The sequence below is a fragment of the Bos grunniens genome, chromosome 6 (genome assembly GCF_055505025.1).
Source record: "Bos grunniens cultivar Pamir isolate PY7600 chromosome 6, Bosgru_T2T1.0, whole genome shotgun sequence".
NCBI lineage: Eukaryota > Metazoa > Chordata > Mammalia > Artiodactyla > Bovidae > Bos > Bos grunniens.
The window spans coordinates 101162099-101174764 of NC_141170.1; the positions used below are offsets into that span (position 1 = coordinate 101162099).

At 40.9% G+C, this 12666-nt stretch overlaps 1 protein-coding gene across 15 annotated transcripts in view; it reads left to right on the forward strand.

Annotated features, from left to right (window-relative positions):
* The window catches only part of SGMS2 (sphingomyelin synthase 2), a 94131-nt gene that overhangs the window by 61424 nt on the left and 20041 nt on the right, over nt 1-12666 (forward strand). For 10 of the 15 annotated variants that reach the window (XM_086406980.1, XM_086406984.1, XM_086406977.1 and 7 more), the window contains one exon: nt 11255-11954. In XM_086406980.1, coding sequence (XP_086263106.1) covers nt 11500-11954 — 455 coding nt within the window. In that variant the 5' untranslated portion in view covers nt 11255-11499. Of the gene's footprint in view, nt 1-4694; nt 4883-9227; nt 10457-11254; nt 11955-12666 lie in introns of those variants that run through there. The other 5 variants (XM_086406986.1, XM_086406983.1, XM_086406985.1 and 2 more) reach the window with 3 other exon arrangements.

Here is a 12666-nt window from a genome sequence, read left to right on the forward strand (position 1 = left end):
AAAGTATTCCTTTTTATAGCCTCATACCATTTGAAAGCAGTGGCTTATTCGGCCAGTCATGCAAAAGAACCTTTTTGTGGTTGGCATAAGAGAATGAGAAATGGAGGCTTTATACAGGCTTCTCTTGGCTCTTCCATGCCTGCTTTCCTCTCCTACTTTTTCCTTTCCTTATATGAAACTGTGCTCTGCCTTGAGGACACCAGATGGGCTACAGCACTGGACTTGAAGAGCTGTCTAGCCCTCCTGCTCTCCTTGCCCTCTGCCAAAGCCTGGAGAACACCACACCCCAACTGCAGCAAGCAGATGGGACCAACCTGCTGAGGGTGCAGACTCTAGAACCTCCCTTTTCCTTCATTTTTCAGTGTTTTGATTCTTGCTAACAGGAAGTGTCCCCCTTCGTCTCTGAGGCTGTTTTAAGCTATTTCTTGTTTTGTTGACACAGTGCACTAAGCAGAAATATAGTAACAAGGAACCCATTGTATTTTAAATGCATATTAAAATGTCTGATTCTAGACTTTAGACCTCTACAAGGAAATTGTGCTCAAGTGTACCCAGGTGCCGTTCCTACAGCAGCCCTGGGGGTGAGTAAGCTTCCTGTTCTTAGGCATTTGCCTCTGTTTACAACTATAAAGTGTGCTAACCACAGCCCCAGGTTAAATGTTTGTTCTGAAGTCTCCCCTTTGCCTCCACCCTAGAGCAGGATTTTTTTAACTCCTTTCTATAGATTCTTGCTTAAAGACGACTTCATTCAAATCTCCAAGTGCTAAGACTTTCTTCTAATGTATTCATAAACATCAAGCAAAGTTCCAAGATGTCAGTTTTTTAAAAACTCATTTAAATAGCCGATTAATTATTTTATGCAAACTTTTTGAAATTGTATAAATCAGACACCAAGTTTGGTCATGACATGGTAAAGGGAGAAATCAAAAGATATTTTAAAATAATCTGAAAGGCATGTAGTAAAGGAGCTTTATTAAAGGAAAGAGTTATGAAATTATTTTGAAGAAACTGTTCTTTTTTTCCTTCTCAGTTTTCCTAGAGTAAGAGACTACGCTTCCAAATCTAGAAAGTTTGTTGTTTATATTGACGAAATATGCTGTTGACTTTGTGATCTCTTTATTTATTTAGAATGAGATCTCTAATATGGTTTAGAAAATGTATGTTTTAGAGAGTATAAGGTTAAGCTGTTAGACCCAGCTTCTGCTTTGCTCTCAGACCAGCCACTGTTAGAAGAAAATGTAAGTTCCACTCTCTTTTGAAAATATTAAATGGAATGTGTTTTTTATGATTTTTAGAAACCTCTCACTTGAGTAGGTAATCTGTGCAGGCTCCTACTACAGAGTAATAATTATTAAAACCTCCGGGAATCAGTTTCTAGGTGTGTAAATCTTTGGGGTATATACGGAAGCTAGAGATGAAGCAGCAGATAATTACCACTGTTGTTCAGTTAGGCTGTTAGCCTTAACCTTTCTGATACAGCCCCCAGGGTGTTTCTGCTAAGCTGGTGCTTTCCACTTTGTTTGACCATTAAACAAGGAGCAGGTGGTACCAGTTAGCGCGGAATAATTCTCTGACCAAACACCTCTTGGACAGGGTTGCTCGGAAATTAATAGAATCACAGTTCAGGGTGTTAAAGGTACAAATGTCTGTTTAAATTATCAGGAAGGTCTTTGCTTGCCTGCTGCAGTAGATGTAAGCATTTTACCACAAATACCAGACTTCAACCCTCTTTACTTATTCCCCAGCGTCCTGGGTTTATCATGCGGGCTGTAAATACATAAAGGGGTGGGAAGCAGAAGTTTCCTGCCTTGTTCTTTCTTCTAAACCCTGCAGACACGCAGGCAAAGGAGGGAGAACCCACCTGGAAAGCCCACCCACCCTCACCCTCCAGAAATTGTCTGAACTCCTAGATGTATCAGGAATGGAGGCGGGGAAAGGGGCTTGGGGCAGACATCATCCAGTATTTGGGAAAAACCTGTGTTCCCCCACTCTACCCCTTAACTCTGAGAACCTCTGCTTTAGATCCCCAAGAAACATAAAGGATTATTTAAAATATTCCCTAGCTTTGGACCTTGTTTTATAGCCCTCTTCTATCTTCAGGGTTTCATCTGTCTGTCTGATTACTTATCTAATCTGTCCATCTACTTGCTCATTCCCCTATTTATGCATTTGTTCATTCATTTTCCTTGTTACTACATGTTCTACAACGTACCAGGGATTGTTAAAATTGTCTTTCCCTGGGACTCCACCTCTAAGATTCCTCTCCTGGAATTGAATCTAATCTTTGGAGTTCTCCAGCCATCAATAAAAAGATGAACAAGAAATAGAAGACAAGATTGAAAACATCCTATGGAACACTTTGCACAGCAGATTTTAGTGAAGGTACTTTATTCTATCAAACTGAGTGACATCAGAAACAGTTACTGCTGGCTGAGTGTGGCACCGCCCTGTGGACAGACCCCAGATGATCACTTCTTGTGAAATACCCCGAGTCCAAATTTATTGTTTTCAAATTTGCACAGCTAATATTTGCTCTGTGTCAATAAATATTCATTTCAACAAGTATTAAACTACCTCGCCAGTTAAAGTGACCAATTTTTTTTAAATAGTGAGAAAGAAAACAGACCCTCACTTTTCCCCCTTGAGGTCCAACTCATAGTAAATTTTGATGAATTCTGTTAGAAAACCCATCTGTTTTTTGTCACTTCATCTTATTTACTTACCAGTTTATTTTTGGAGCACAGTTTACACGAATTTTGTTAAACAGTTTGCATTTTATTGGCGGGTTCTTGATCCTGTCTGTAGAAAACTTTAAAATGTATGTTATTTCAGTCACTGCTGAGGAAGTGCTCAGCTGGTAAATAACAACACTTTAAAGGGATAAGTGAGCCTGCAATATATAATAATAGAACATGGGTCAGTCTTTGGTTTCTAAGTCTTTAGAAACTATGTGTCTTGATGGGCTATAGCTTTTTTTTTTTTTTTTTTAAGAGTAAAGCTTAATTGAGTTATGACTTTCATCCTATAAAATGTATGTGTTTTAAGCATATCATTGAATGATTTTTAGTAAATTTACAGAATTGTGCAGCCACCGTCATGATATAATTTTAGAACATTTCCGTCACCCCAAAAAGAAAATGGCAGCCTATTTGTAGTCTCTCTCCATTCCTACCAGCAACCACCACTGATAGGCTGAGTCTTCCTCTTATAACAACTAGTTATAGAACTAAAGTTGTCTAGTCTATCTGAGTGTGGGATAGCAAATTAGTACCAGAAATCAAAATGTTTATTCTCTACCCAAGCATCACTCTCCCCGAGTTCAGAATTACAGTCATTACAGTAGCTGCTTATTTAATTCTTGTCTTTTAAATTAAGTTTTTTTTCCCAGTCCATTCTCAGAATAGTGTCACAAAGCTACCTTCCAGGCCTTCCCATTCCCCTGATTTAAATCTGTCACTCTTATACAGATGTGGGACCTGTAAGGGTCTGGCAAAGATGCCTTTCCATGTAACTTTTGTTGGGAAAGCATTTCACAAATATATATGATCATTTTTTTATTAATTAAACAGTGAGTCTTCTTTTCAGTTTTCAAGAACTTGTTAGTAAAAATATTTAGCAAATTTTATGGGCATTTCTGAAATAGAATGCCATGACTCACAAGGCACCCTTGTTTCTGTAATCATACTAACTAACGCCTATCCATTTTAGGCAGGAGGATTTTTACAAGTAAATTAAGCTCTAAGAATGTTAGTAAGGAAAAGCTAAGATGTCTTGGTCTCTGAAAAAACTTTTATAGGCGTGAAATTTCTTAGCTAAACTGGGATCCTGTTAACATAGCAATATATCTATATTATAAATTTATTATAGTGGTGTGTTTGTTACAGTACTTATAATTAAAAGGGAAATATGGGTAACAGGGAAATACTTCATAGGCTCCTCCCCTCTCCCCTCAAGAGAGGTGATTTATATATTAAATTTTTTTCTAAGTTTATATTAATTTCTTCAAAATTATAAAGATTTAAAAATGCCTATATTTTCTGGAGACTTTCCTATGTGTTTATGCATCTCTCCTTTTTTTTTAAAAAAAGCTTGTAATTGATTGTCTCGATCTTTTTCACTGACTATATTGTTGACCTCTGTGACAGAACAGGGGCTCCTGAGATCGAATTCCTGGTTCAGATCTGAGCTCTGCCACTTCCTACCTGTCTGATCTTGAGCACTTCACATGATCTCAACTTCTTTTCTTTAAAATATTTCCTGGGATTTCCCTGGTGGTCCCGTGGTTGAGAAAACCGCCTTGCAATGCAGGGTAGGTTCGGTAGGTTCGATCTCTGGTCGGGGAACTAAGATCCCACATGGCCTGGAGCAACTAAGCCCACATGCTGCCTGTGCACGCTGGAGCCCACGTACCACAACCCCTGAGCCTGCTTGCCATCACTAGAGAGTCCATGTGCCATGCTGAAAGATCCCGAGTCATGCAAGGAAGAACCATGTGCACAACTAAAACCCAACACAGCTAAATGAATAAATATTTTAAAATATTTCCTAATGTTGTTCTAAGGATTAATTATATAATACCCAAAGCACAGTACCCGACACACATTTGCGAACTATGATATTGTGTCCATTTTATTCTACAGCTTGACTTTTTCATGGCTTTATGGTGACATTGGGGTTTTTTTTTTCTTTTTTAGATTTTATCGATTGATTGGTTGATTTCCATGCCAGGTCTCGGTTGCTGCACAGGCTACTCTCGAACTGTTGTGTTCAGGCTTCTCACTGTGGTGGCTTCTCTTGTGGAGCACAGGCTCTAGGGTATGCAGGCTTCAGGAGTTGCCCGTGTGAGCTCAGGAGGTGCAGCTCCCAGGCTGCAGAGTACAAGGTCGGTAATTGTGGGGCAGGCCGTTAGTTGCTCTGTGGTATGTGGGGTCTTCCAGGATCAGGGATCGAACCTGTGTCTCCTATATCGGAAGGCAGCCTCTTTACGCTGAACCACCAGGGAAGCCCCTGGGTTTTCTTTTTTAAGGGCTGGTAGGTTGCTAAGAGTTGGAGACGACTGAGCGACTTCACTTTCACTTTTCACTTTCATGCATTGGAGAAGGAGATGGCAACCCACTCCGGTGTTCTTGCCTGGAGAATCTCAGGGACGGGGGAGCCTGGTGGGCTGCCATCTACGGGGTTGCACAGAGTTGGACACGACTGAAGCGACTTAGCAGCAGCAACAAAGCTTTAGTAGTCTGTTAAGAAACTCATCAGCTCTTTTGTTTGCATTGATCATTCAACTCTGTTTCAAGACCTTGTTTTTCTTAAGCCTTTAAGCAACATCTAAATCTCTTTCATTCATAATTGTGATTTCCGGATGTTAGCAACACATTCTCTTTGGTCAGTGTTTAACCTCTATCTTCAACAGATTACATCTTTTTGAACATTGAAACCCACTTATAGACTTCAATCAGATCAGATCAGATCAGATCAGTCGCTCAGTCAGGTCCAACTCTTTGTGACCCCATGAATCACAGCATGCCCAGCCTCCCTGTCCATCACCAACTCCTGGAGTTCACTGAGACTCACGTCCATTGAGTCAGTGATGCCATCCAGCCATCTCATCCTCTGTCGTCCCCTTCTCCTCTTGCCCCCCATCCCTCCCAGCATCAGTCTTTTCCCATGAGTCAACTCTTCACATGAGGTGGCCAAAGTATTGGAGTTTCAGCTTTAGCATCATTCCTTCCAAAGAAATCCCAGGGCTGATCTCCTTCAGAATGGACTGGTTGGATCTCCTTGCAGTCCAAGGGACTCTCAAGAGTCTTCTCCAACACCACACTTCAAAAGCATCAATTCTTAGGTGCTCAGCCTTCTTCACAGTCCAACTCTCACATCCATACATGACCACAGGACGAACCTTTGTTGCCAAAGTAATGTCTCTGCTTTTGAATATGCTATCTAGGTTGGTCATAATTTTCCTTCCAAGGAGAAAGCATCTTTTAATTTCATGGCTGCAGTCACCGTCTGTAGTGATTTTGGAACCCAGAAAAATAAAATCTGACACTGTTTCCACTGTTTCCCCATCTATTTCCCATGAAGTGATGGGACCGGATGCCATGATCTTCGTTTTCTGAATGTTGAGCTTTAAGTCAACTTTTTCACTCTCCACTTTCACCTTCATCAAGAGGCTTTTGAGTTCCTCTTCATTTTCTGCCATAAGGGTGGTGTCATCTGCATATCTGAGGTTATTGATAGTTCTCCCGGCAATCTTGATTCCAACTTGTGTTTCTTCCAGTCCAGTGTTTCTCATGATATACTCTGCATATAAGTTAGATAAACAGGGTGACAATATACAGCCTTGATGAACTCCTTTTCCTATTTGGAACCAGTCTGTTGTTCCATGTCCAGTTCTAACTGTTGCTTCCTGACCTGCATATGGGTTTCTCAAGAGGCAGATCAGGTGGTCTGGTATTCCCATCTCTTTCAGAATTTTCCACAGTTTATTGTGATCCACACAGTCAAAGGCTTTGGCATAGACTTCAATAAGTTTCCTTAATTTTTAAACTATATTTACACACTTAATACATCTTATCTTTTTAACCACTCCAGATGCCCAACCAGGTCAACATACAACTTTAACAAGCAAAGTGCTTCTTAGCCTGTTGACTGGAGCTCATGTCTGTGCTTGGTCTCCTCTGTAGAATGCGGCCATGAGCCTCAGATCAGAACTGGGAGTGAGTCATAAACCGCACACTTGCACCTTTTCTTCAAGCCTTGAAACTCTGTTACATTACTCCTTTTCCATTTTTGGTAGACCATGAAATTAAAAGATGCTTACTCCTTGGAAAGTTATGACCAACCTAGATAGCATATTAAAAAGCAGAGACATTACTTTGCCAACAAAAGTCTATCTAGTCAAGGCTATGGTTTTTCCAGTGGTCACGTATGGATGTGAGAGTTGGACTGTGAAGAAAGCTGAGCACCGAAGAATTGATGCTTTTGAAGTGTGGTGTTGGAGAAGACTCTTGAGAGTCTCTTGGACTGCAAGGAGATCCAACCAGTCCATCCTAAAGGAGATCAGTCCTGGGTGTTCATTGGAAGGACTGATGTTGAAGCTGAAACTCCAATACTTTGGTCACCTCATGTGAAGAGTTGACTCATTGGAAAAGACTCTGATGCTGGGAGGGATTGGGGGCAGGAGGAGAAGGGGACGACAGAGGATGAGATGGCTGGATGACATCACCGACTCAATAGACATGAGTTTGGGAGCACTCCGGGAGTTGGTGATGGACAGGGAGGCCTGTCATGTTGCGATTTATGGGGTTGCAAAGGGTTGGGTATGACTGAGTGACTGCACTGAACTGAAGCTCTGATAGGAATTACTGAGGCAAGAATACTGAAATGGGTTGCCATGGTCTCCTCCAGGGGATCTTCCCATCCCAGGGATCAAACCCAGGTCTCCCGCATTGTGGGCAGATTCTTTACTGTCTGAACTACCAGGGAAGCCCTCTACACTTTTCCAGATCTAAATCTGTACTTAATGTGATACTGCGTCCTTCTTATGTAGTATTTATGTACTTGTCTCACAGTTTTGTCATTACTGTATCCAAAAACAGTATGTTAAGTATATTATGATGGCTGTAATTTATTTAACTCCCTATTGTTGGATATTAGAGTGTTTCTAATTTCTGCTTATAAATGTATTGAAAGCATACTTGTAGAAATATTTTGTGTGCATCCTTATTGCCTTGAGATAAATTCCCAAAATAGAATAACTGGGTGCCATTGCCCCAATATTAGTTGTGTAATGCAATATCTACTGGTACAAAGCTTCTGCTGCTCCCATTTTTACTCCTTGATGAACCATAGAATCATTTTGTCAAATTACAGGAAAAATACTATTGGGATTATTAAGAGAAAGTGATTAATGTATTTTAATATGGTAAGATCAAACCCTTTATGGTATAACAGAGATAAAATAAAACATATAAACAAAAGTGTGTATTTTCTTATAATTTGACAGAAAGATCCTGAAGTTCCCTTAGGGATGAAAAGTATAGGATTTTTTTTCCCAGTAGATATTAGAACACATATTACACAGCTAAAATTGTGATATTGGCATTGAAAGAGCATAGCTGTATATATACATACTTTTGTTCCTACTGTTGAGTGCTTTCTCTCCCCCAGATCAAGTGGATAGTGAATTTTATCAGTGCCTTTTAAACATCACTCAAGATGATCATCGGAGAAGGCGATGGCACCCCACTCCAGTACTTTTGCCTGGAAAATCCCATGGACAGAGGAGCCTGGTAGGCTGCAGTCCATGGGGTCGCTAGAGTTGGACACGACTGAGCGACTTCACTTTCACTTTTCACTTTCATGCATTGGAGAAGGAAATGGCAAGCCACTCCAGTGTTCTTGCCTGGAGAATCCCAGGGATGGGGGAGCCTGGTGGGCTGCCGTCTCTGGGGTTGCACAGAGTCGGACACGACTGAAGTGACTTAGCAGCAGCAGCAGCAGCAAGATGATCATATCTTTTTGGTTTACATTTCTTTGTATTTAGTAAAATACAAATTACAGTTACCTCCTAATTTGCAAGCTTGTATTTCTGGAGTAAATTATACTTTGGTCTTAAAGGAAAAAAAAAAAAAAAAAAAGCCCTAGCAAAGCGGTGTTATTAAACTAACAGTTTCTGAGTTTTGCACTTGCCTTCAAAAGCAAGATTAGTCTATAGGGATCTTAAACTTTTAAAATATTGTCTAGACTAACTTGCAGTGTTTTGCAATGTAAGAAGACTTGGAAAGCTTTTCATCTGCTTGTGCTCTGGCAGAGTATACCCTAAACCAATGACCTAATGGGGTTGCCAGCCTCAGGAGGAACTGCTGTGGCTTTTGTCACTTTCCAGATACTTGCTGGTAGGAGAGTCTCACCGTGGGAATGAGTGTGTTGTAATGATCGTCGTGATGATGAACATTGCGTCCCAAGATTGGTTGACACATGATGATGTGCTTTGTATATTTAATCTTCTTAATGAAACCCCAAGGAAAACATCAATCCTGCCACTAATGACAATAAACAGGCTTTGTATTCAGAGTGCTCTTCCTCCCAGGAGCACAAAGCTCTTTATGATTAATTATTTCAGTCATTCGCACACTTGTCCCAGTAGGTAGATAGCTGGATGCTTCCTCTTTAAAAAAAAAAAAAAAAAAAGCAACTATTTTCTTCTGTTCTACATTCTATGTTCCAGAATTAGGTAGCTACCTTTTAAAGACCATCTGTATGTCTGCTAGAGTGGACCTGGGCTTCAAAATTACAAGCTTCTTTCCCCTACAGACATCAAACGCAGAGCAGTTGTGGAGTAGTAAAGTTGGATGGAATTTGGATGATAGTTTGGCAGGATGCTATGAGTGGTGTAGCCTGAAGTTGGCAAAAAGAAACAAGCGCTGGCTGACCCAGTGCTTTGGTACCTCCATTAGAAGGAGTTGACATGGTGTAGATGGTTTGTTTTGGAAAATACCTTACTGAGTCACCTCTTCGTTGTACCTAGTCTTCCCACAACACTGAGCCAGGGCAGTGCAGAGAGTCTCTGTTAGGCCTATTTTACAGAGAGGGGTCCTGGTCCTTTCTCACTGTGCTCTGATGCCTTAGTATCTGGAGGCTTTTCCCAGGGCCAGGAGAAAGGTGAGGGGTAATCGCTCTTAGCGGATCTCCATCTCTTAGTGATCCACCTAGCCCTGCTAGGCTAACTTTCCTCTTGCTTTCACTTCCTCGGAAACGGACAGTGCCTTTCTCTGGACACATTTTTGGGACACAACTAGAGCTACATTCTGATCTAGCCATCCACCTCATTCTTCTTCTTACAATATGCCAGTCAGTCTTCAAAGTTTCATCACTTGGGTTCTGCCTCTTCAGTTAGACACTGAGCTCTTTGGGTGGCATTCTGGTTGGCGTGTATTTTTTTTTTTAACTTCTTTTGATTTGCCCCTACATATCCATCAGTGTCGGGACATTTAGGTGCACAATAAACATTTCTGGTTGATCTGTTTGCCATTCACAACTGTCAACAAATACTGCCTGTCCATACCGTCTGTGCCATTTTAACTTTCTTTCCTTGTTCTTTCGTTAAATAAAGGCTTGGCTGTCATCACTTTGAGCTTTTCCTCCTCCCAATTTCCACCCCCTGAGGTCACTCTGAAAGGGAGGTCTTTAAAATGCAAAAGCTCGTGCTTAAGTTGTGCAGTGTCCTCTGCGTGGGGACTAATTACGAGGTTTGGAAACCTCTTCAGGTGGCTGGGATCTCCAGCCGGACGAAAATACTGCTTTCCTAAATTGAGAACAGCTGGGGCTGTATTGCTGACCCATATAAAAGGTGGTGCTGGTGCTCTGTGCTGTGGAGAGAGGGCTCTGCTCTTTGGGGCCTGTGGCGCTTCAAGCAAAGAGCACCTTTCGTCCTGGTGTCCTGGTGTCCTGGTGGGTAAGTCCTCTGAGCCGGTCCTCTGGGTGCCCGCTTCTATAGTTGGACAGAAATTATGATGCATGGAAATGTTCTCAGTTACTAATTCACTATGTTGGTTGTAGTGAATTATTTTCTTCTTCCAGAAACCAGTAGAGTTTGCCCCCTAAATGAGACATAGCTAGTAAGGCTTTGGTATCTTTTCAGTGTGTTATTTTGTAGGCTGTCAGTGTTCCTTCTGTATGGTGTGAATCTCTGACTGCAAAAGGATTAACAGAGTTAGTACCGTTTAAAATGTCTTGAATATGTTCTGAAAAGTAGTCACTTAAAGATTACTATGAAAATAGAAAGTCGACAAATTCAGAGAGTAACAAGTATTCCATACATGTAAGCAACTCCTCACAGTGTTTTATTTTTTAAGATTCATAGGGAAGATGCAGTCTTAGGAAGGAATGATATGATCTCTGGGGAGGTTCTGGCTTATTATGACTTCATGATTAGCAACAAGTCAGACTGTCTGATGAAGTGTTTGCAATGCTGGGTCCTGACTTTTTTTTAAAGAAATTGAAAAGGAATTGTTTATTAGAATGTTCCTATTTATACTGAAATCAGCTCAAAAAGAGAAGAATTCCGAGATGAAACAATTCAATGTTTTATAAATAAACTCCATCTCAGCAGCTTTTAACTATGTTCTGACGATATATTTATAAAGCAAATGGCTTTGGTATTTATTTCCTTATTTTGATAATGTTTTTGTTTTGGATGGTTGGCAAGTGGACAAGCACAGTTTCTGAACAGAGTTCTGTTTTGTTTTTCCAGGTGGGATAGTAACATCTTTGGGGGAAAGAAAATTGACTTCCTTTCCTGAAAGTGGTAAACGTATGGCAGATGGTAGCCCAGGAGGAACGGTAGAGAGATGGAGACCATCTATGTTTTGCACTAGGAAACAAGATCAGTCTTAAGAGTCCATGTTGATCTTGGAAATAGAAGGATTAAAAAAAGTCAAGTTTCCTCAAAGAACAAGAACTTTACCATCTCCTTTTTGACCTGAAGACCAGGGGACAATGGATATCATAGAGACAGCGAAACTCGAGGAACATATGGAAAATCAAACCAATGACCCTGCAAACACTTACACGAGACCTCCTGAGCCTGTCGAAGAAGAGAACAAAAATGGCAACAGTAAACCTAAGAGCTTATCCAATGGGTTGCGGAAGAGCACCAAAAAGTACCCGGACTACATCCAAATTGCTATGCCCACAGAAGCGAGGAACAAATTTCCCCTCGAGTGGTGGAAAACGGGCATTGCTTTCGTGTACGCTCTTTTCAACCTTGTCCTGACAACCGTCATGATCACGGTTGTGCACGAGAGGGTCCCTCCCAAGGAACTCAGCCCTCCACTCCCAGACAAGTTTTTTGATTACATAGATCGGGTGAAATGGGCATTTTCTGTATCAGAAATAAATGGGATTATATTAGTTGGATTATGGATCACCCAGTGGCTGTTTTTGAGATACAAGTAAGTAAGGTCTAACATGTTTTGGGGGTTTGCCATGGGAGTTTATATTTAAGTGAGTAGATGTGTGATCGAAATGCTCTTTCTCGGTTTTATCTGATAACTTCAGTCTTATCCAGGCACTTGATGAAAAGAAGAGATAGAAAGATCTACAACCTTGAGTAAATCCAGTCGTTATTCCATCAGCATTTATTGAGCAACTGTATGGAAGTGGCAGGTGTGTGTAAAGGTGCAGGAATGCTATGGTGGATAACTCAAAGCTTGTAAATTTAAGGTGCAGTTCTGATTTCAAGCAACTTGGCACTATGGTATTTGCATGATACATTAAGAGGCTTGGAAAGGAATACATTCACTTCATCATGCTTATGTTATTCCAGGCTCTCGACAGGTGGGGAAAGAAGTCGGCTGTTACTCAGAATGTGATGACTATATTGGTCTACAGTCAATCACAGCAGGCTTTGAGGTTTGCCTCTCTTCAAGAGTTCTCAGATTTTACATTTCTTTTCCATTTGCCTATTAGCAATTCAACCACAGGAGTTTGCTTAATAAACTGCATTTAGACCTGGGTCCATGCAGTTTGGGTTTTACTTACCTGTAGTAAACAGGCCTTCTAGTTTCCTCACGCCATCACAAAGGAGCAGCTAGTTCACTGGCTTCAGTCTTCCCTTTTTAGAATAGCAGAAATCAGGAAGTGTAGTAAGCCAGGTACTTTTGC